General features: G+C 41.5%; 1 protein-coding gene across 1 annotated transcript in view; it reads right to left on the bottom strand.

Moving 5' to 3' along the window:
- MRPL3 (mitochondrial ribosomal protein L3) overlaps positions 1-24747 on the bottom strand; it is a 44163-nt gene extending 19416 nt beyond the window's left edge. The window contains exons 1-6 of the mRNA XM_002722066.5: positions 24462-24747; positions 23341-23525; positions 21926-22017; positions 18248-18346; positions 7727-7826; positions 5625-5685 (exon numbers count right to left, since the gene is read on the bottom strand). Coding sequence (XP_002722112.2) covers positions 5625-5685; positions 7727-7826; positions 18248-18346; positions 21926-22017; positions 23341-23525; positions 24462-24553 — 629 coding nt within the window. The 5' untranslated portion in view covers positions 24554-24747. The remainder of the gene's footprint in view (positions 1-5624; positions 5686-7726; positions 7827-18247; positions 18347-21925; positions 22018-23340; positions 23526-24461) is intronic.
- Between the last annotated feature and the right edge of the window lie 455 nt (positions 24748-25202).

Raw genomic sequence — 25202 nt, 5'->3', positions numbered from 1 at the left:
TGGGAGATGGCCCAAGTGCTTGGGCGCCTGCACCCACATGAGAGACCAGAAGGAAGCACCTGGCTCCTGGCTTTGGATCAGCACAGTGCGCCGGCTGTAGCAGCCATTTGGGGGTGAACCAACGGAAAGAAGACCTTTCTCTCTGTATCTCTCACTGTCTAACTCTGCCTGTCAAAGTAATAATAATAATGATAATAATCTGAAGAAGGTAATAACTTGATGTATTAGAAAACACCAGAATTGAATTTGTAATACTTCATGTTTTCACTTAAAAAGATATTTCCTATTGACAAAAACACAGATCTTCCTTTTAAGATTTAAAAACATTAAAAAGCACTATCAACAACAGCAATAGTAGCCACTGTTCTAAGCATTTATTAAGTGCCAGGAATTTAGCTAAGATTTTTCCATGCATTATATATTATAATTATTATTATACATTTATAGCATTACAATGCAATAGGCATCATAATTACTCTTATGGTAAAGAAGCAGCAACAAAGAAGTTAGAAAAGCTGTCTAGGTCAGAGCTACTCTAGATTGCCTTGTATCAGGCCCTTATATTGCTGACCTAATGTAGAAAATTGCTTTGTAGCATTAAACAGTGTCAGTTATAGGCACCATAAAAATTTTTCAAGCAGTAAAACAAAATGAAACACCAAAACACTACTACCCTGCCACTTCAGCCTTTATCTGAAACAGTCACTTTGACTGACTGATTTGATGGATTATTTTTTACAGAGATTATTTCCCTCTATAGTCCAATCACTCATTTTGTAAACTGTTTGTAATACACTTAAAAAACTTACTGCCCTGAATATCTAGTACATAGTTACTTTATTAAAAATGAAATAAAACTGAAAAATGTGTGGAACTGGCAGCAACCTGTAGCCTGAAGGTGCAGCTATCCTGTTTCCCCTTTGGAGTTTATGACAAATGCCCACTGGTCTGAAGAAAAGCAAGACAGTGGAGAGAGTGCCGGATGAGGAATAGAGCACCCCAGGGTGCTCTTCTTCTGAGAACCCATTTGACTTTTTACCACATTTTTGAGCTAACAGTGCCTCTTTACACGTTTTGATATTTTAATCCAAGAATCTAAACTGAAGATCAGTAAAGATGTGAAGGTATTCTATCAATCACCTAATCACCCCCACACCACCCTCCTTTTTACTACATCAAATCCGTTAGGTAAGCCCAGTGTATCTTTTGATCTGAGTTTTTTACTGCAGTTATTAAAAAGGAACATTTAAATACATTAAGGAAATCAAGAAGGTACTGTGGTTGGTCATCGGTTACTTTAAAAACAAAAAAAAAGAGTCTGCAATTTAATTTTCAAGGCAGACATTCTGTTAGCACTGTACATTCTTAAAATAGTGCTTTTTCCTTTCAAAATCTTCGTTTGGCTAGTTATTTCTAAACTATGCTTAATTTAGCAATTAAAATTGAAAATATAAGGTAAAGAAATTTAAAATACTCAATATACAAGTATTAATAATTAAAATATAATAATTACATAAAATTAAATTAAATCAGAGATTAATTTGAGACTTTTCCCTTTTTCTAACATAAATGAGGCAATGAGGCTAAGCACTAAACATACCATCTTTGGTTTTATGCCTACTGAAATGTGAGTAATAAACAGACCCACTTTTATTGGCCACGTTATCTGAAACTGTACTAAAGCTGCTTCTTTTAAGACAGATGCTTACGTGCTGTAATTTGACCAGGGTTAGGGAAGAAAGGCATCTGAATTCTGTGCTAGGTAATGAAGCAGGCAGAGGAAGCCATTTAATGATGAGTCTGGACCACCTGCCAGTGCAATGGTTCTCAAAACGTCTCCCTGGACCAACAGCAACCACACCACTGGGAACTTGTTAGAAACTTCAGAAGCTCTGTGCACAGGGCCATTAATGTTGTGTTCAACAGGCTTCCAGAAGACTCTGAAGCCTACTCAAGTGTGGGAGCCCTGCTCAGTCTGCAAATCCACGTCTTGTCATCCAGCCCAAATCATGACACTGCATAAGTTTTTCTGTGCTGTGTTTTTACTTGTAACAGGATTAATAGTCAAGAAGATGGAGCCCAGGGGCCGGTGCTGTGGCACAGTAGGTTAATTCTCCGCCTGTGGCGTCGGCATCTCATATGAGCGCCGGTTCTAGTCCCAGCTGCTCCTCTTCTCTGCTATGGCCTGGGAAAACAGTAGAAGATGGCCCAAGTCCTTGGGCCCCTGCACCCACGTGGGAGACCCAGAAGAAGCTCCTGGCTCCTGGCTTTGGATCAGCACAGCTCTGGCTGTTGTGGCCATTTGGGGAGTGAACCAGCGGATGGAAGACCTTTCTCTCTGTCTTTCCCTCTCACTGTCTGTAACTCTACCTCTCAAATAAATAAATAAAAAACCTTAAAAAAAGAAAAAAGAAGAATGAGCCCAGACATTTCAAAATTTTAATAGAGGGGCTAGAGATGGAGGTCAACGTAAAAGACCTCTGGCCATGGGGAGTCACAGTGGTAGGGGAGTGAGAAGACTCAAGGATCTGCCTGAATGACGGGGTTTACCTAAATTGAGAGAGAAGAGGGTCTTCATATTATATGTGAAGGACTTGAACTCTGAGCAGGGGGAACTGCCCTAAATGAGGAGCATCAGGAAAATGACATAAAAGAAGACTTTAAAAAGGAAAGCAAGCAAATGCACGTATATACACGTATGCACCCAGGCATAGGCACCAGACGAAGGGAAGTCAGTGGCCAAGAGAAGGGGTGGGGGCAACTAGGACTGTTTTGTAGCTGAGTGTCCAACGCTAAAACAAGCCCCACATGAGAAGGAAACAGAGTCCCTTAAATTTCCAGGCACTTAAAAGCATCCTATGGCCATAGTAACATGCCAGCTACAAGAACTAAAATCATGAGAAGCATGCAGCAGCAAATGGTTATGTGATATACAACGCATTCTGATCCCGGGTAATACCACATGAAGGTATGCACACCAGAATACAGGGGACATCTGTGTGGGAAGTGCCCCTCCTCTACTGTGTCACCGTGGAAGTCACAATAGTGTCCCTGACCCAGACTCTGGGGCTCTTCTCACATAGGAGTCTGCCCTTCTTCTCCAGGGGTGACTGTCACAACTTTTAATTTCAGCCCTTGTCAGCTAGTTAGTCCTGAGGCTGGCACATGACTTTACACAATCTTGTTTTCTAGGAATGCTAATTTGAAAACAAAACAAAACAAAACTTCTCCTCTCACCTTATATTCACAAGAAGGCTGAAATTTCAAAAATAACTTTTAAGAAGCCAAGTGAAAGCACTTCGAGAACACAGGCATTTGAGAGCTAGGCTCTCATCCAAGTCAGTCACAAGTCTAGCCTCAAGGCATCTGCTAGCAGCAGAATGCTGGCTTTGCAGAGCTTCTCCCAGTACCCCTACATTCTGTAAGTATATAATGGAATTCACACCATTTTAACTGGATGTAAAGGAACAGAACAACTGTGAGGTATTTTATATGTAACAATTAATTGAGAACTTAAAAAGCAAAATAATCTGACTTAAAACAAACAAAAACCCTTGCCTAATCAACCAAAGCAAAGCTTTAAAGCTCTGATATTTTTGAGTGCTTCACAAAAGAACGCAGAATGAACAGGAATAACACAATAATTGGAACGCAGGAGAAAAAAAAGACATAGGTTCATATTTTCTATATAAAGAGGACCGGTCCTACTATCAATTAATTCCATGCCTCTATTTCTAAACAGCTAAACAAAGGGAAAGGTATCTAGCAGCCTAAATTTGAAACTATGTGGTAATGGAGTGAAATGAAGAATGTTTCTGACTGCCTGCATTAAGGAAGCTGATGCTGGTACTTATTCAGTGTTCTCAGATAAAAGCTGCTCTGGCTCAGGCCAGCACCTGTGGACAGCAGTTTTCCCCAAAGGCTTTATCCTAAGAATACCTTATAGACTCTGCCACGTGACAGAGGGGAGAAAACGGAAAAGAAGTTACCGTCTATGTTGAAAGAACAGGAATGGATAACAGCTGCTATCCGGAGTCTTATTTAGTGTAGGTCATGTTATAATTCCAATAACCTACACTGAACAGTTTCTACATAAACATATATAAGGGACTGCTTGTTTCACTCCACAGCGAGGTAAATATAACCAATTTTTAAAACATGGCATCTCTACTATCTAAACATATTCTGGAGCTCATCCAGGCAGTACAGAACTATCCTAATCCACACGGTACAAATTCTAAGATATGAAAACATTATAGTACCAAAATACCACTGTTCAGGCTAAATATGACTTAAAGATAGCATTTCTGCTAAGAGTGACAATTAGATATTGTTTTCTACTAAACTAAACTTTTGTTAAAGTACTAAAATTTCATGCTATTATGGAATAAGTCTCATTTATACAGTATTGAGTAATGTTATGCTATTGAGAGACATAAGGCAGGATACTATTTTTTTTTTTTTTTTTGACAGGCAGAGTTAGACAGTGAGAGAGAGACAGAGAGACAGAGAGAAAGGTCTTCCTTTTCCGTTGGTTCATCCCCCAAATGGCCGCTACGGCTGGCGCGCTGCGCCGATCCGAAGCCAGGAGCCAGGTGCTTCCTTCTGGTCTCCCATGCGGGTGCAGGGCCCAAGCACTTGGGCCATCCCCCACTGCCTTCCCGGGCCACAGCAGAAAGCTGGACTGGAAGAGCAGCAACCAGGACAGAATCCAGCGCCCCAACCAGGACTAGAACCCGGGGTGCCAGCACCACAGGTGGAGGATTAGCCAAGTAAGCCAAGGCAGGATACTATTTCTTCTTCCAGCTTCTGATAGGCTTTGAACACACAAAAAAGTTCTTTGTTTACTTTGGTGGAAACTTGGCAACCACCACTGTCACAAATAATCCAAGATGTTTCTACGTTAACTGTTTCCTACAACTGAAAGATCAGCCCAAAACTAGATTATACAATAATTTCAAAATAATTCATCACAGCACTGCTCATGTGTACCTCACCAACAAACTCAGTGTTGTCTTTGTTCTTCAAAACAGAAGTGGGCCCAATCCACAAAGAATCTATGTGATGCAGCCTTGTTTGTAGGCCATTTCACAAAGCATATACCTCAGTTTAAAAGCCAGAACCTTTGGCACAGTGGTCTACACACTGCTTGGGATGCCTGCATCCTTTATGGGATTGCCTCGGTACACGTCTGGGTTCTGCTCTGCCAATTACCTGTTAATGCACTTTAGGAGGCAGAAAGTGAAGGCTGAAGTAAGTCAGGCTCCTGCCAGCTATACCAGACCTTGACTGAGTTCTGGGCTCCTGGCTTTGGCCTAGCCCAGCCTAGGTTTTTGAAAGCATTTGTGGAGTAAACCAGCAGACGTGTCTGTCTCTTTCAAATAAAATCAAAATAAATTTTAAAAACCAGAAAATGTACACAGCACATTAAAAAATTAATAAAGACCATGAATCCCCCCAAAAAAACCAAAAACTCAACAGATTTGGTGTAATTTTAAAACCAGTACACTTAACAATTTTAAAGATTAGCATTATGAATGAGAACATTTATCCTTTACTCATTGATGTAAAGGCTTTATTTAATATATGAGGAAACAAAAGGGAAACCTGCTGTGAAGACCTACGTTCTGGCCGTGACATCCACGTACTGTCCCGGGCGAAAGTGAGCAGCATAAAGAGGAGTGCCTTTGGGAAAAGAAAACAAAGTCATGAAATTCATCAGAGAGAGAGGACGTCAGACATACACTATGCCCAGGAAGCTTTCTAGTCATCAGATTTGAAACACAGGAGATTCTCTCTGCAGTTATAAACACTGAAAACACTCAACAATGAAATGATTCCACTTGTATGGGCTGAAGAACAGTATAGCCCAGATACAGCATATGATGTTGGACTGGACCAAGCCTCCAGACCACACCTGCGGATGGCCAGTGCCCCTGAAGAGACCAAAGCTGTGCTGTCAGAGAAGGGTTCCCAAGACATCACAGAGCTTTTGCTGGTAATTACACAAGTCAGTTATTTCAGTGAATGACAATGTAACTGAAAAGATGTATTTCCTATTTTACATAAGAAAAACAGAAACAAGGGAATAACTAAAACTATGTTCAGGCTCAATGAGGAAACATAATTACTTGAACACAGGCACCTCATCTGCTAGGTAATAAGGCGTAGATGACCTACATATGAAGCCCATTACATTTCAGATTTTTGGTGAACTGGCCATCCTAGCAACAAAATATAGTTCTCTTAGTGTATGCCGAGATGCTGAGGACAGCAAAGAGTCTACCACTATAATATACCTAATTCTATACAGAGACACTTACAAAACTTGTATGTAAATACAATTTTAATTTAAACGTACTTGGGAATGGTATTTAAAATAATTTAAATTTTTTGATAATATTTTATTCATATATTTGGTATTAGCATATATGAAAACTATTCATGGATAAGAACAATTAATTAACAAACATTTATAAGATAGTTACAAATAGGTACTGATAGAAATGTACAAGTATAAGCATGGTCCCCGACTTCAAGAAATTTATTATTTAACTGAAGAATCACATTAACATCATCAAATAAAAGATTTTTTTTAAAAGCAGGAATCACTGTACTAGAGTATGTAATTAAAAGTTGATTTTAGCTAATTTATTTAATATAGGCAATGGAGTGCATAGGGTATTCTTCTTTAATGTAGGACCCAATCCGGATTCATATGAGTATAATGGTTGTATCTACATTGTCTGTATACATCAACACATCACATCATACCCATAATATATACAATTATGATTTGTGAATCAAAAAGTTAGTAATCTGAAAATACAGGAGAGTGATCACATTTCTCTGGGCCTGAACAATTTTAACTGCTGATCCCTGATCATTTTTGACCCACAAAAACAATAATTTGGGCTATAGCAAAAGTCAGTAAGAACTTAACTGTATCTCTACCCCAAACATGAACAAAGGGTTTACAAAAGCTGGATGTGTTAATACCAAAGTGAATATTTAAAACTGCTTCAGAACAAACTCTAAATTTAAAATGGAACATCCTTATTAGAAACCGTTCTGATACACAGTGGCCCAAGTACCTCTACTAATTTTTATACTTATTACCTTAACTTCACTTACTTTACTTTCAAGTTTCAAAACTGAAATTCAAAACATTTGACTGTCTTTCTCGCTAGAACTCCTGTTCAAGAGATCAGAGAGCTTTTCTAAAGTTCCAAAACATCAAAATGCTGTTATTTTATTATCTGAACCAGCACGATCAATATAGTCAGGTAAAATGTTTAGAATTTTTAAGCAAGAATCTGTACATTGGGGTGCTATGGCCAGCCACTGCCCCATTTCAGGCAGTATTTTCTCAAGTTCCTCGAAGTGAGTGTTCAGCTAGTCTTCCTTTACTGCCAACAGGCAATTTCAAATTCTAAAAGTCAGCGTTTTATTTGGAATGGCTTTTTCAAATGTGAAACTCTCTCTACATTAAAAACAAAAGTGTTCCTCCCTCTATCATAGAAAACAAAGAGTTTCCTACAGTTTTTTCACTTAAAAAAGACCAAGTCTTGTTTGTTCCTAGTGATTAAATCAGATGCAGTTTTATGTTTAAAAATAAGTGTTTGGGAGTTTGCATTTAGGACTCAGATTTTTTGAGAGGGCTGACATTAAACAAATCACATATTTGGGTATTTTTACTTCCCTCCTCTGCCCAACCCCAGATTACCTGGCTTAATTACAGCATTATCTGTTACATGAAAGATTTTAACTTTTTGTTTTGGTGGCAATCCAAGTTCTTGGTAAAACTCCAATACTGAGGTCGATTTCTAGGAGAAAAGCATATATAAGTAACACACTGAGCAGGAAGGGTGAGGCTGAATGCACAGAGATCCACACCAAGTTATAAATATCCCAGAGAACAGATGGAAGCCCTCCCTATTCCCCTACTGAACAAAGAGCACCTGGTTTCCCTGATTTAAGGGAGCTGTGCCCTGCTCACATCTGAATTCTGACAGGAGACTGTCTAGGAATATTAACCCCAGGAAATCAACTCTGTCCATTCTGAAGCCACTAAAGAGAACACAATAGGTCTCACTGAATGTTATGACCACAGACTTCAAAGAGAGTCCCAGACGTGGTCTGGCCAACTTCATTTTCCTGGTGAAACCTCTCAGGCGCTCCAAGGCAATTGCGTCACATTCTCTCCTAAAACCCTCCAGCTCTGGACCTCCTCCCTGATTGTGCTGATCCAACAGAAAAATCAAGGGAACGTCTTCATGCTCTGATCAGCAAATCAAACTTCCTGTGCTAGCACTCAATACTATTATCCTCCCTCCCACTCCTGGATGCACATGACATGCATGTGGTTAGCCTTTGGAAAATGCCAGGGCCAAAAGCCCTCCACTCAGATGCCAGGAATCACACTGATGGGGAACTGTTAAAAATTCACCCCAACCTTTCACCTACTTACTGCCTTTCTTCCTGAAATGGTCCCCACTCTCTTCTAAATCATTAATTTCTCCCTTTCCACTGGAACTTTCCTATCATATATGAACATGGCACAATAATTCATGCTATAAAACGAAACTCCTTGACCATATCTCAAGCCAGTATGTCTCTTCTTATAGCAGCACTCCTTGAAAAGACAGGCTGTAGATGGGATGGTTTGCAGGTGGGAGGGCAGTTATGGTGGGGGAAAAAACTGCTATAATCCCAAAGTTGTACTTTCGAAATTTGTATTTATTAAATAAAAGTTTTCTAAAAAAGAAAAGACCACTGTGTCTACTTTCTTTCCTCCCATTCTCTGAACCCACCTCAATGAAAGTCCTTGCCAAGGTAACCAAAGATCTCCACACAGCCAAATACACCAGGCAATACTCAAGACTAACTGGCTTCCAGTTACTACTCACTGCGTTCCCACGTAGTGAATGACTCCACACTTGTAACTTTAATTTCAGATGCCACTCTGGACTATAAACTAAGGTGTCAAGCTGCAATCATTACACCCACTTCAATGTCATACAGCCAACTCCAGCTTACTATGTCTGAAGCCAAACTTCCCTCCCAAACTCTTCTCCCTGCTCTTCCAAAGCCAACTGGCTACACCCTACCTCTGTCTGAGCCAACTCTCATGGTCACTCTTGACTCTTCACATCCCATGACCCATTCATCAGCAGTTCAATCCACACATGCCATTTAAAATACAGCTCACACTGACCTCTTAACACCTCACCCATCCTCAACCACTAACTTCTGCCTTGATTATATCAACAGCATCCTAACTGTTCTCACAGGCCGGCACGCCACTTTAAAACTCAGGCTGTGTCAATCATGTTTTGAGGGTGAGGTTCCCCTCTCACAGAATCAGTCAAGGTTTGTACAATCTGATCTCTCACTCCCTTACCCTGTTTCAGATAAAATCCCCTCCCTCCTGTTCTAAGAACACATCAAACAGTGGTCTCAGGTCCCTTGCTCATACTGCTTCCTCTGGAGTGCTTTCCTGCCAGATTTCTGCATGCCATGGCTGGTGTTACAGCCTGTGTTACCAGCATCCCCATCAAATTCCAGCTGCTCTGCTTCCATTCCAACTCCCTGCTAAAACCAGTGAATGGAAGATCTGTTTCTGTTTCTCCCTGCCACTCTTTCAAATAAATAAATTAAAAAAAAAAAAAAAAACAGAAAGAAAAAAGATTTTTGCATGACTGACCCCATTACTTATTGAGGTTTTCATCAAAACCCCAACTGACCTCTCCTGATTACTCTAGATAAAACAGCATTACTTTTCATCACTTGCCATCTTTTCAGTCTATCTTTACTCTTCAAAGCATTTAGCTCCCTTCATCTGACAATATACACATTTTCTATTACTTGAGCTCTTAAGCTGTTAACTTCTGCATCTCACCTCTAATCTCACCAAAATGTGCATGTCCTGAAGACAGGCTAGTCTGAGTTGCTGTTATATCCCCAGTTCCTGGAAGGTCCTGCTGTGTGTTCCTTTCCTCATCCCTATCTCTCCCCCCACCCCCACCGCTATTGTAAATATCAGCACAACCAACATCCTTGCAAATAAAAGCTGACTTCTTATTTCCTTATAACAACAACAATAATAATTATAATAAAATTACATATAATAATAATATAATTATATATAATAATTATAATTACTGTAATTAATATTATAATAATGTCCTGAGTCTTTTTAACAGTTAATTCTCAAGACTCTTGATATAAATTGCCTTAGGACTTGCCAGAATAAAAAAAAAAAAAACAACCCTGTGTCATTTTATATATTCTGATGTGTAGAATGTCACTTTTGTCAGAACACAAGGAACTTGTGTACATACCTTCCTGAGGTTCCCTCTCCCTCAACTTTCCTTCTAGCCATAAAGAAGTACCTGCAGGTGGGGCCGGCGCTATGGTGCAGCAGGTTAACGCCCTTGCCTGAAGCCCCAGCATCCCACATGGGTGCTGGTTCGAGACCCGGCTGCTCCACTTCTGATCCAGCTCTCTGCTATGGCCTGGGAAAGCAGTAGAGAATGGCCCAAGTCCTTGGGTCTCTGCACCCATGTGGGAAACTTGGAAGAAACTCCTGGCTCCTGGCTTCGGATCAGTGCAGCTCTAGCCATTGCGGCCAACTGGGGAGTGAACCATCGGATGGAAGACCTCTCTCTCTCTCTCTCTCTGTGTAACTCTGACTTTCAAATAAAAATAAATAAATCTTTAAAAAAAATAGTACCTGCAGGCCCCATGGGGCTGTGGTCTTCTATGGATGCATACCCATGTCAACTCTTACCACCCGTACCACCCTCTTGGCTTATACTTTCCTCCCCACCTTGCACCTCGAAAGCTCATTAAAAAATCTGCCAAATGCATGTCTTTAGTCCAAGTTCTAGTTATATTTCCTAACCAGCCTTGCCAGAGCACACTGCTCCTTCATTGCAATATCCACATCACCTTTCAAGTACCTACTTAACATGCTGTCTACCTGCTGGTCTTAGAGCCAGCCACAGTGGCAGGAAGGAATGGTGAAAAGAAACAGAAACAGGCACCTCCACAAGTGGCAGTGGTCTCTCCAAGTCAGCCCACCTTCCCACTTGTCAGCTCAGTCAATTCTTAACATGCAACATCCTGTGGTTGTGACCTCTATCTTCTAGTTTAGTTATCAGAAAATATAGGACTAAATATATAAACCACAACTTGTGGTAAGGGTGAACAAACCCACAAGAAATTAAACTGTTATGAAACTAAACCAATTGTAATCTGTAATCAGAAAAGCACCAACAGCATCAACTGAAAAATCTTAACCAACTCAGGATAACACTGATATACCATCCTTTCCCCAATTCCAATGGAGTTGTTGTCTACACAGTCACTTTACTTGCTAGCTTCCATTTAAAATGTAAACGGTTAGTACTTTTTGTAATTTAACAAGCAGTCTTTAAAAGATCTGGTTGGCATTGGTCTGCAGGCATAGAATGTTAATTTCCAGCTCAGTCCACTACCTACCTGGGCCCTCCAGCGGGTGAACATCAAATGTTGCAAGCTCTGACACCCACTGGAGATGGTTCATACCTCAGGGTTCCCTCAGGAAGCTAATCTTCCCTCCAAAGAGCAAGAACATAAACTGTAGTCATTTGCTCTCTTGTTTTTACCTCTACCTGCTGAACTCAGATTACTTGCTCAGCACATTCTGCCCAAGGCACCTTCTTTTCATCACCACTCTCTCCTTCTACAGCAAGGGCAAATACAAAAGTTTTCACTGAAGTATGGCTCCTTGAAATTATTTTCCTGATGTATCAAACTCAGATTTATTAAATTTTAGAACAGACTTTAAATTTACTTTTGACTTGCAGGTCTTCCATTTGGTGATTTAAGAAGCATATTATTTTATTACTACCAGTTTTTAAGTATACCAGGAAGCTTTCAAGAAAAATTCTTTAGTTTTTTGGTAATATAAAATAGCAAGAACATCCTAAGTAACTCTAGACTAAAACAGAAAAAAAATAAGGTTATAATATACTACATATACTTAAATTACCTTCCAGTTTTACTAAGATTGAATATTTTAACTTTTTTCATTTAAAATCAACATTTTATAAAACTAATAAGGTCTCAATCATGATAAAAGCGAAATGCTCAAGTTAGGTTAAAGCCAGAAGCAGGATAACAAATTATTTCTTTCCTCTCTTTTTTAAACTTCCATATGAATGATCTGAAAAAGCAATTTACAAGACTGACAGTATTGTCACACTTGGATAATCCCATCGATGAGGCTGCATTCCCCCCCCTTCAAAGTTCTCTGCAATTATCCTTCCCACAATGAAAACGCTTCCCTGCTCCCAAGATGAATTGATTTAATCAACTTTTAAGGCCACTTAACTTCCTTATTCTATAACACTGTGTACCAGTTTTTATTTATAATAAGGTACAAAAATAGCAAAGGCAAAGTTGTCTCATTTCTTGGAGACATAAATTCTTAACAGATTTAAAAACAACAATCCTAGCCCTTTTACAAGTAAGAGTTAATCAATTTTGCTTTTGAGTGTTTATTTGGTATCTTATATTCATAGATCTCACTTAAAAATACAAACTCTCTATAATCAATCTATGTGCAGTGCTTCCATACTTTTAGTTTTTAAAATCTCTTTCCTTTTCAAACAAAAATGCTCTACTTATAAGGAATTAAAAAACCCCACATTCACATCCCATTCTGAAGAAAGGTCATTTAGAGACAAAGCTTTGTCTTAAGATTTTTTTTTTTTTAATTTTTCTTGACAGGCAGAGTTAGACAGTGAGAGAGAGAGACAGAGAGAAAGGTCTTCCTTCCGTTGGTTCACCCCTCAAATGGCCGCTACAGCTGGAACTATGCCAGTCTGAAGCCAGGAGCCAGGTGCTTCCTTCTGGTCTCCCATGCGGGTGCAGGGCCCAAGCACTTGGGCCATCCTCCACTGCCTTCCCGGGCCACAGCAGAGAGCTGGACTGGAAGAGGAGCAACCGGGACAGAATCCAGCGCCACAACGGGACTAGAACCCAGAGTGCCAGCGCCACAGGCGGAGGATTAGCCTAGTGAGCCACGGCACCGGCCTTAGGATCATAATAAATGTTCTCTGGATCTAGAAAAACGATTATCTTGAAGAATCATGTAAGAAGGGTCTTTGTAGTGCTTCCTATGCTACACAAGTAAACAGAAGGTAGTTAAGATGGTCAAAAATCCACCGCAACCTCTGAATACAGTGTCCAGATGACTGGGCCATACAGCACATTCACTGAAGAGAAGAAAGCTACCAGAATATGCTAAAGAGAAAAACATGTGAGCCATAGTCTTGAGGATGGACGTGTCGCCTACAATTGCTGTAATATTTTAAATATTGGAACATGCTATCAGCATGTTCACAAAGTTTATCTATACTACATCTTCAGCACTAAGTAATATAGAGTAACTTAAACTGAGGTCTCAAGCACTTCCTTTTAATCACTGTGTTTACTTGAAACGTAAAATATTCAGAGAACCAATGTGAGTTTTTCAGAACTGGAAGAGAATTTAGAGACCAGCAAGTTCTGTTCTGTTTGTATGGATAAGAAAATGGATGTTCCAAAGGTGAGTGGAGGGAGCTCACAGTAGAGCTGAGGATCAGAACTCAGCTCTCTGACTCTGCAAACTGTCTCAGAGTTCTGAGGAAGCACTGTGCATAGATCCATTGGGGAAGAATGGATTATCCCAATAAAATGCTTGATTTACAAATATGAAAGCCATGAAGTCATGAATTGTACAAACTGGTAATGACAATAAAAATGATACTAGTCACTATAAAAACAAAGTATAATCAATTAGAAAACAGAGATATTTGCCAAACTAAAGATTCACATGAAGGCTGGTACATATTGACACATTTTTAAAATTCAAGTATTTGATAATTTTTTAAAAGTTTCCATAAAGGTGTCGTGCTTTTAATTACTGTGGAATTACTTGAAATCTTATTTGTTAGTCAATAAACTGTCAAGAATTAGTAGCAAGACAGATAATACTAAAAGCTTGAATAGAAAACAAATGGACCATGCTACCATATTACACAGAAATAGCTTCTCTAATACTTATGCAACAGGCTAGGTTAACAGGGCTTCAATGATTTCAATTACCACTTAATGACTGATCAACAGTTCTCAACTATTTACAGGACAACCAAACCTGGATGGATGTTCTCTGAACATCTCAAGTACATCTTTTAGTCTAGACTTCCTTTCCTTGTCCCTATCCAAGCTGATAGCCTCAGCACTGATCCAGTTGCCTATTTAGAAACCAGTCTAGGGGCCAGTGTGGCACAGCAGGCTAAGTCTTTGCCTATGGTGCAGGCGCCAGTTTGTATCCTGGCTGTTCCTCTTCCAATTGAGCTCTCTGCTATGGCCTGGGGAAGCAGTAGAAGATGGCCCAACTGCTTGGGCCCTGCACCCACTTGGGAGACCCAGAAGAAGCTCCTGGTTTTGGATCGGCCCAGTTCTGGCGGTTGCGGCCATTTGGCGAGTGAACCAGCAGATGGAAGACCTTTCTCTGTCTCACCCTCTGTCTATAACTCTACCTCTCAAATAAGTAAATAAAATCTTTTTTTTTTTTTTTTTTTGAGATTTATACAGATTTATTAGAGTCAAAGACCTCCAGCCAGAGTGGCATGGACAGGGGCTTCCAAGAGAGGCAAAAACCCAAAAAACCTTGTAGCACCAGGGTTTTTTTTTTAACTACAATTTCGAAGAGAAAAAAAAAAATCAGATTGGCATTCAGTTACCAGGTGAGGACAATACCGAAAGGACCTGATTTACAATCCTTTATCCTATCTGGCTTGCTCATGCTAAAACAAGAAACCATCCAGAACAGTGGAATAGGAAACTTGTTTTCACAATAAACTGTGAGCTCAAGAAGATGAAATCACCACTCCCTTGTTATTCTCATGGTAAATTTGGAGAATGGCAAGATATATTCCAAGTCCTAAGAGAAAAAAACCTGTCAGCCCAGAATATTATACCCTGCAAAGCTCTCATTTGTGAAGGAAGGTGAAATAAAGACCTATAACAAACAGAAATTGAAAGAATTTGTCACCACCCATCCAGCACTACAAAAGATGCTTAAGGATGTGTTGCACACAGAAACACAGAAACATGGTCATCACCACAAAAGAAGGTAAAGGAAGAAAATCTCTCAGTAAAAGTTCAAAGGAAATTCAAAGTAAAAAAAGGAATATTTTTTGAAAAATGGCAAAGCCGTTACTTATCAATAGCCACCTTGAATGTAAAATGGCCTCAACTCCCCAGTTAAAAGACAGAGACTGGCTGAATGGATTAAAAAACAAAACCCATCGGTTTGCTGCCTACAAGATACACGTCACCAACAAAGATGCACAGAGACTGAAAGTGAGAGGATGGAAAAAGATATTCCATGCCAACAGAAACCAGAAAAGAGCTGGTGTAGCTATCCTAATATTAGATAAAACAGAGAAACTGTTCAAAGAGACAAAGAAGGGCACTATGTAATGTTTAAGGGATCAATTCAACAGGAAGATGTAACTATAATAAACATATATGCACTTAATTACAGAGCACCTGGCTATTTAAAAGAAATATTAAGAGATTTAAAGGGAGACTTAATACAATAGTAACAGGGGATTTCAATACTCCACTTTCAGCAATAGACTCCAATACAATAATAATAGGGGACTTCAATACTCCACTTTCAGCAATGGAGAGATCAACCAGACAGAATAGCAGCAAGGAAACAGCAGATTTAATCAACACTATAGACCAAATGGACCTAACAGATATCAACAGACCTTTTCACCCTACAGTTGCAGAATGCAAACTCTTCTCAGCAGTGCATGGAACTTTCTCTAGGAATGACCACATACTATACCATAAAACAAGTCTCAGCAAAATCAAAATAATTGAAATTCGTTGGTAGAAAGAAACTAAAAATATTTTTACATGTTTGTGCTTGAGTTTGCTGGTCAAACAAGCTACACGGTGTTAGATATTTAAGAGATGTTTCCAAATCCATGTATTCTTAAAATTTATAGAAGGCACTGGACCTTCTGGTAAATGTTTTCATAAGTTGTTATTTAATGGCTGAAATTGCTTGCTAAGTTTTCATTTGATATTGTTGGTAAGCGATCTGGGGAGCCTGACTTTTCCCCTCATTTCTCTTTTCTTTTCAAGATGAGAAACTGATTCTAATACTGAAGGACTCTCCAGGATGTACAATTTGATCTTTGGATCTTATAAAAGGGATGGCTAACATTTTCTATAATAATAGCATAGCCAAAATGAGAGCTTAAATTACAATTTCAAACACTCTAGCCTGTGTTCTCTCACCACCACCACTACCACCACCACCACTACTGTACGCACGCGTGCACACACACACACACACACACACACACAGATAGTCCTTTACAGATCCTTGCCCCTTTCAATCCCAATGCAACTGTTTGGGTTCAAAAGGTTTTTTTCAATTCACTCCTAGCTGCTTAAAACAACCCCCTGAAAGTCCTCTTTCCACCAGATTTTTCAATTTTAGTTTACCAAGATAACAATTTTGTCAAGTTACTGTCCTGCTTAAAAAACTGAGAAAACTCTTTAAAGTCTACTGGATGAAGTCTAAGTACCTTTCCATTCTACACTGTCGGACACCCCTTCACCACCCTCCCCCAGCCTGCACCAAACAATGAGGTGCAGCCACATCTCAGTTCTCCATCACAGCATGTTAGTAAAATGGCACAGTCTTAACTATAGCACAATCTACACCCCAAACACCATCCTAGGCTCTAGCCCCCGCCACCACTGCTGGAAGCCAGGTGACCACGTGGCCCAACCACTGGTGTCAGCTCTACCCCCACCCTAATGAGATTCGGTGCTCCTACTTCCCTGCCCACCCCCCAGCAAAGTTGTAAGAGGACTTGTTCCTGAACACATGGCTCTCTTTTCTCTCCATCTCCTGATCTCTCTTGCTCTCTCTTACACTCTCCTTCTCCCTAATTTCTCTCTTTGCCCCAATAAACCCTTTCCCTTACTCTGGTGTTTGGTGTGTTTTGTGGTGGCCTTACACAGCACACGTATACACATACACACATATGCTGCCGCGTATCTGCACAGGCCTTTCCCTCTGAGCCTGCTTGTAATACCTGATCTCCCTTTGGTCTCCTCCCTGTGAAACCTCATGGGATGCAGGATTGGCCATCTCTGGTTCTGTTTGTTGGATTAATACAATATTGGGATGACTAATTTATTAGTATATTTTCTCCACTAAACTATGAGTTCCCGGAGGGTGGATATCAAGATAGTTAAAGAAGTAAGGCTCTGTGGTCTGTCACTCTGCCTCTTACCAGCGGATGGACCTGAGCAAGTTAATTAACACTTCAACCTCAGAGGCTAAAAAGATCACATAGGCAGTATAAAAGGCTTAATGTTTAGGTACCTAACATGTAGTAAATGCTCAATAACAGTTAACTATGACAAGGAAATGGAGTAGTAACAGACACACAAGATGCACTTGCTAGTTATGACAGCTGGATAGTGGAAGTTATATCCTTTTGTTCACATTAATTTCAAAAACAATTTACAACAAAAATTTTGTCTTAGAGATAAAAAATACGATCTAGTAAACCTAAAGACATTTCATTATTTGTTATCATTACCGTTTCTAGGAAGGCTTCCCTTGTTTTTTGTCATTCAAGAGGGGATATTAGTTGGTCAAATTTTTCAAATTTAAGCAACCAATTCAACATTCTTTCTCCCAAGGACTGAAAGATCCTTCTAAAACATACAAATTAATCATCACATGCTCTTAGTGTCAAGAGTTGAAACAACTATCCACAACAGAAAGGAAAATAAAACATACACTCAATAACTAACCAGGCAAATCTGAATAAGCTCATTTAATCCTTGTGAGTAAGTAAATAGCATTATTATCTCCATCTGACAGAACAAACACTGTAGTCTCACTAGGTAAAGTCATGTGTTCCAGATGTGGGCTGACGGCTGGAACGCACTCAAGTCTCTCCCACTCCAGGGCAATAAGCTCTGTGGATGGCTTCCCTGTAGAGCTCACCTCACCTCCCAGACAACAAGCTCTGTGGACAGCTTCCCCATAGAGCTCACCTCACAAACAGATAAAGTTTCTGGCTGAGCTCTATTCTAAAAAATACAAAAGCATTCAGAGCTGAAATTAATGAAATGTTCTATTCTAGGACTGAAAATACAGCCTTACCCGGAAACGTGATACAGTTTTTCCTCCTACAGTTAGGGCTGCCATTTTTCCGTTATGATTTTCCTTCGACGTGTATTTTAAGACATGACAGTCTTGTACCTAAAAAAATAAATACAAAAAAATGAGCACATGTCCAGATACATTTTAACACTACACAAGAATCACATAGAGGCCCTGGCACAATTAGGAATTTTCTGAAGTTACTTATATCATTAACCCTCTAATACCACTCACACACTTAAAATATACAAATAAACCTTTACCTTTAGAAAACTGTCCTACACAACATACAGGAAGGCACACAAAACATAAATATAGAACACAATGAGCATTTATAAAGAAAATGTACATGTAACCACTATCTGGGTCAAGAAGTAGAATCCCCAAAGTTCCCTGCATTTTACCCCAGACAAGCAACATCAGCACCCCAGAAACATGGTAAGATGCAGATTCTCAGGTACCACCACAAACCTACTCAATCAGCATCTCTGTGTTTAGGCTCTCCATGTGATTGTGAGGCTCAGCAACATTAAAGAAACATTGCCCTAGAAATAACTTGACACTTAGGGTAATCACTTACTTGTCTTTACAATTACTTCCTTCCAAGGTATTGCTCAGTAATGTGCCTAGTGTTTTGTACTTTATTTACTTATTTATTTTTTGAAGATTTATTTATTCGAGAGGCAGAGTTTGAGAGAGAGGGAGAAACAGAAAGGTCTTCCATCCGCTGGTGCACTCCCCAAATGGCCGCAATGGCCGGACCTGGGCCGATTCAGAGCCAGGAACTTTTTCTGGGTCTCCCACGTGGGTGCTAGGGCCCAAGCACTTGAGCCATCTTCCAATGCTTTCCCAGGCCATTAGCAGGAAGCTGGATCGGACGTGGAGCAGCCAGGACATGAACCTGTACCCATATACGATGCTAACACTACAGGCAGAAGCTTAACCTACTACAGCACAGCACTGGCCTGCTTTTTGCTTTAAACTTAACACAAATGGAACGCAGGTATATGCACTGTTCCACATCTTACTTCTTTCAATCAATATTATATATGTAAAGTTCATTTGCACTGCTGTGTGTAGATCTATTCTGTCCATACCCATTGTTGTCCAGCAGCTCATTATATGAATATATCAATCACTGAGCCATTCTGCTGCTGATGGACATGTCTTATTTCCTGTTCTGGGGTATTCAGTATGATGCTGCTCTAAACAGTATGGTATAGGAATCCAGGTGTACACTTCCTCAATTCTAGTAATAAGTAACATTTGGCAGATTTGAGAGCGCAAGGTTCACCTACATCAACTTTATCACATACACTAAACTGTTTTCCAAAATCGTTGCACCAATTGACAATTCTACGACCTACCACTGAGAGCTCTTGAAGTTCCTCAGTTTTTGAAATTACTGTCCTAGACTTGATCATTTAGAACCAATAAACATTTACTAAGGCCTTATGGGTGCTCTGTACTTTATCAACACTCTAAGCATTTATGTGCATGTGATTATTTTAATCACTATCACCTGTCTAATCAACTAATTCAAGACTAGAGCTCCAAAGACTGAGTTATTCAAAGTGATCTTTCTATAACAATAATGAAAGCAGTGGGTAACATTTACTGAGCACTTGTCTTTTTTCTAAGATTTATTTATTTGTAAGGCAGAATAATTGGGGGACAGAGGAGAAGAGGGAGAGAGAGAGAGAGAGATCTTCCATCTGCTGATTCACTTCCCAGACAGCCATAACAGGTCAGAGCTGGGTCAGGCCAAAGACAGGAACCTGGAACTCCATCTGGGTGTCCCATGTGGGCAGCAGGGACCCAAGCACTTGGGTTATCTTCCACTGCCTTCCCAGGCACATTAGTAGAGAGCTGATAGGAAGTGGAGCAGCTGGGACTCATACTGGTGCTCATATGGGATGCTGGCGTCACAGATGGCGGCTTAACCCCACTGCAACACAACACTCCTCCCTTGACACTGTTTCACAGCACAACTTCATTTCATACAATCCTCACACTAACTTTGAAGTGGGACATAATTTTTTTTTTCTTTAATAAAAGAATACATCTTTTACAGACAAGGTGTACTACTTCAATACGCATAGTTAGGGCCCACCACTGTAGCATAAGCTGCTGCCTGGAATGCTGGCATCCCAAATGGGTGCCAGTTTGAGTCCTGTCTCCTCCACTTTTTTTTTTTTTTTTTGACAGGCAGAGTGGACAGTGAGAGAGAGACAGAGAGAGAAAGGTCTTCCTTTGCCGTTGGTTCACCCTCCAATGGCCGCTGCTGCAGCCGGCGCACCGCGCTGATCCGATGGCAGGAGCCAGGAGCCAGGTGCTTTTCCTGGTCTCCCATGGGGTGCAGGGCCCAAGCACCTGGGCCATTCTCCACTGCACTCTCTGGCCATAGCAGAGAGCTGGCCTGGAAGAGGGGCAACCGGGACAGAATCCGGCGCCCCAACCGGGACTAGAACCCGGTGTGCCGGCGCCGCAAGGTGGAGGATTAGCCTATTGAGCCACGGCGCCGGCCCCCGTCTCCTCCACTTTTGATCCAGCTCCCTGTTAATGTGCCTGGGAAAGTAGAAGATGGCCTAACTGGGCCCTGGCACACCCAGATGCTCTTGGCTCCTAGCTCTGACCTGGTCCAGGCCTGGCTGTTGTCCGAGGACTGAATCAGTGGTTGGAAGAATTCTTTCTGTATTTTCCTCTTTCTAACTCTGCCTTTCAAACAAATAAACCTTAAAAAAACAAAAACAGTCCGGCGCCGCAGCTCAATAGGCTAATCCTCCGCCTGTGGCACCGGCACACGGGGTTCTAGTCCCAGTCGGGGCGCCGGATTCTGTCCCAGTTGCCCCTCTTCCAGGCCAGCTCTCTGCTGTGGCCCGGGAGTGCAGTGGAGGATGGCCCAAGTCCTTGGGCCCTGCACGCCGTGGGAGACCAGAATAAGTACCTGGCTCCTGGCTTTGGATCAGCATGATGCACCGGCTGCAGTGGCCATTGTGGGGTGAACCAAAGGTAAAGGAAGACCTTTCTCTCTGTCTCTCTCACTGTCTACTCTGCCTGTCAAAAAAAAAAAATCCATAAATGGCAGGAACTGAATTGAGTCATCACCTGCTGTCTCAGGATGCACATTAGCAGGAACCTGGAATCAGAAGCAGAGCCGATTCAATTCCAGTCACTCTGATATAGGAGATGGCATCCCAACTGTATAACTGCTAGGGTAAACGCCTAAGCCTTGGGCCTACATTCTCAATCACAAGACTATACCTCATCTCAATGAACAAAATATTACCTCCTCTGGTTATCAGTATTAATACTGATAGTAAAGAGATCAAAACTGTAATCTGGAGTTGAAAGAATTCCATTTATGAAGACAATATGGGACTGAGACTTTTTTCCAATCATGAATTAAACCAGCAGACCTGTGAGAAGCTGGGTTATACATTTCTTTCATTGCCCTAGTTATCTCAATAATAGTATCAGAAAGCCACCGCTCATGTAAGAGTCAGAACATGCTGAAACTATCAGAAGAAAAAACTTTTAACATTTTTCATGTTCAACATAATCCTTTTCTTTACCATACAGTTACATGTTTCAAGATACAAATATTGTCCGTTACAATTTGCACACAAAATTTTGGCACACACTCAAAGCCCTCTACATTTTCCATTTCTTTCTCACCTGAAGTAGTGTGACCACATGCCTATGACCATCCTTCGTCCATAAAGGCATCATGCCCAGCTTCAGGGCAATAAGGCCAACTCTAGAAGAACCTGGCAATTAAAACAAACCAATGTTAACTAAAGCTTTTTCAGTATCTACCAATACGAAACAGCAGTCTTTCCTAAGATTAGATTTCAGTTAAGGAGCAGGCATATAAGAAATCTGCTAATGTATTCAGAGAAGGAAACAAAACTGCTGCTTATAGATCTAATGCCATCAAACACCCCTGGGATAATATATTGGTGCTCAATAACTACCTGTGAAATGATCAAATATAACAGAATTACACAAAATATGGTTATCTTCTGGTATTAGTGGAGGGCAAGATATATCCATCATTATGCTTTCCTATTATCAATTTATACTAATATCATAATTAGAAAGTACCTATCACTCAAATTCTTTTTTTTTTTTTTTTTTTTTGACAGGCAGAGTGGACAGTGAGAGAGAGAGACAGAGAGAAAGGTCTTCCTTTTGCCGTTGGTTCACCCTCCAATGGCCGCTGCTGCAGCCGGGCGCACCGCGCTGATCCGATGGCAGGAGCCAGGATCCAGGTGCTTTTTCCTGGTCTCCCATGGGGTGCAGGGCCCAAGCACCTGGGCCATCCTCCACTGCACTCCCTGGCCATAGCAGAGAGCTGGCCTGGAAGAGGGGCAACCGGGACAGAATCCGGCGCCCCGACCGGGACTAGAACCCGGTGTGCCGGCGCCGCAAGGTGGAGGATTAGCCTATTGAGCCACGGCGCCGGCCCCTATCACTCAAATTCTAAGAATAGCTAAGAGATGCCACAGGTGGTCATGTTGCTAACATAGGAGTATGTCAGTTTCCAACATGATATTTAGATTTGTTAAATAAATTGGTAACATCGCTCCACTAAGAGCTTTTGGTCACTATCAGCATAATCTCCACTCAGAGGCCACACACTCAAGAGGAAAGGCTTTTTCCTTCCTGGTCTGGCCACACATGGATTTAATGTCTTAACAGACACAAAGAGCCAATTCTGGAATTCTGCTTAATAAACTCAGAATACTAGAGCATCTCAACTGACACATCCCCATAACATGTTATAATTATACCATACTCTCCCATCCTTTCTTCCTGGACTTATTTTAAAACTTTTTATCTGTAGGAAACAGTATTTGCAGAATGATTCTCCTTTCACCTACAAAATACCATCGCAAGGTCTTTATTATCATCATTCACTAACAGGCTGGGAGGCTGGAAACAAACTTGCAAACCAACTCCTCCCCACTCTCCCTATACACTTCAGCCATGAAAAACAAACTCAAGAGATGATAAATGTTCATGATTTTCTATGTGTCCAACCTCACAGTAATTAGGAGATGAGGATTCATCAAATACAAAATAACCACCTGGTTCCCAAGGATGTAGAGGCCAGGGTTCATCTTTCAGAGGAGACAGTTTACTTGCTAACTGGGCTTTATCTTCGTCAGAGACCAACTGCTTGACAAACGGGACATTTTCTTCAGAAAGATGTTCATCCCACCAAGTACCACTCTTGCCATGGAGACTTCGGACAAAAAGCCAGATGTCTGTTCTGTAAAAACAATAAAGAAATAAGCCAACCCTCAAATCAAAAGGATCCCCTGCTTTATGCAGGGAAGGGAGGGCCCATACACTGGAAAGCAGGCAAGGCCTCAGGAAAGTGGATTCTGCACCAATTTCCACCCCCCCTGACATTTCTTACAATAATAACGGGGCTCCCATTTCAACTATTAATGGTCACATTGGAGGAAAAGTTCTCAGTCTTCTCCACTGGGGCAGTCAGATTCCTAATACCCATTTGAATGTGATCTTTACAGTTTTACAAACAGAGGAGGTGGCAGGAGGAGGCATGTTCATCCTCCCAGCAGCGACAAGGCCTCGCAGAGAAGTGAAGGAACCTGGTGTAGCAAAGTTAAAAGATCCGGAAGAGATAGAACTTCTGTCGAGCCACATCAAGAAAGACCTCAGCGGGAGGAGGGCAGAAAGCTGTGGGGTTGCTGCACGAAGGGTAAGAGTAGAAACGCCTTCTGCAGTCTATTCCGCTTTTGCAGTAAGGTGGATCCGGTTTAGAGACACAGTTTCCAATCTGTGAGTCGAGTCGCCTGGGACACTTAAGCTTCACTTGTAAACCATGTGACAGCAGTTTGCTCACGCGACGCTACACCAGCTAAGGCGCCTAATACATGTAACGGAGCTTTTAGTGCACAGGAAGGTCTTCAAAACGTTCATGGAAAAATACCTCTTACGAAGAAATTATGCATGGGCTTAAAATTTTTCCACTCCAAGAAAAACAAGCCTTGGAAGTGCCCTCGTAGTACCACGCTCGCTAACAGGCCCTTAACACGTTGCTTCCTGAAGTTAACACTCCTAGTCTTTGCGTCCTACCTCTGGGCACCCAGGGTAACGTCCCCGCGCCAGGGCTGCCCCTGATCAAAGCCGCAGCTGTGCAGGCAGCGCACCCCACAGCCCGTGTCCCGCTTGCACCCACCTGCTCCCGACGCGCGGGGCGGCAGCCAGGCCGCCTGCGCCGCAGCCCAGCACCCGGGCGCCAGCCCGCGCCAGCTGCCTCCAATCCCGCATGGAGCCGCCAGGGAGGGTTCAGCTCGCGATACCTCCAAGCGCCCCGCTGCTCTGCTTTCAAAACGGTTTCTCCACACCACTACCACGCGTCTGCAGCAGCCTTCGAGAATCGCCGAACCGCTCGTCCTCCGCCGCCCTCCGCGACGGGAAGATTGACTTCGGCGGCACTTCCGGTCCGTGTAGCAAAGAGGTCCGGGCAATTAGAGTTCCGCCTCCGAAAGTGTCCCACTTTGGTTCCGGGTAATGGGTGAGGTGGGCGGAGACTGGCAAACCTCTCCACTGGTAAAGTGGAAGAGGGTGTAAGCACTGTGAGCAATGAAGATGAACTCGGGACAGGATTCCAAAAGAAGCTAAGAAAAGGGAAATCCCTTAAGTAGTGCTCACTCTGTGGCAGCTCATTGTGCAATGCAGCGCTTGATAATATTGTATTGGTTGCTCCTCAAAATAGTCCTGAAAGGAAATTGTCTTTTGTTGCAAATGAAGGAACACCCTTAGAATTTAGGTGCTGGTGCCAAAAAGGTACATCTGGCGGATGGGAAGAATGGCGCTGAAACAAGGCTGGCATGTGTTCACAATAGACTATGGCCAAGAGGTGATGTGTGACTTCCAGGGCTGGGTCATGAAAGACATTGCTGCTTCTTAGTCTCTT

Source organism: Oryctolagus cuniculus, chromosome 4, assembly GCF_964237555.1.
Source record: "Oryctolagus cuniculus chromosome 4, mOryCun1.1, whole genome shotgun sequence".
NCBI lineage: Eukaryota > Metazoa > Chordata > Mammalia > Lagomorpha > Leporidae > Oryctolagus > Oryctolagus cuniculus.
Note: the sequence above shows the minus strand (reverse complement) of the source record. Positions and strands in the feature narration are given on the sequence as shown.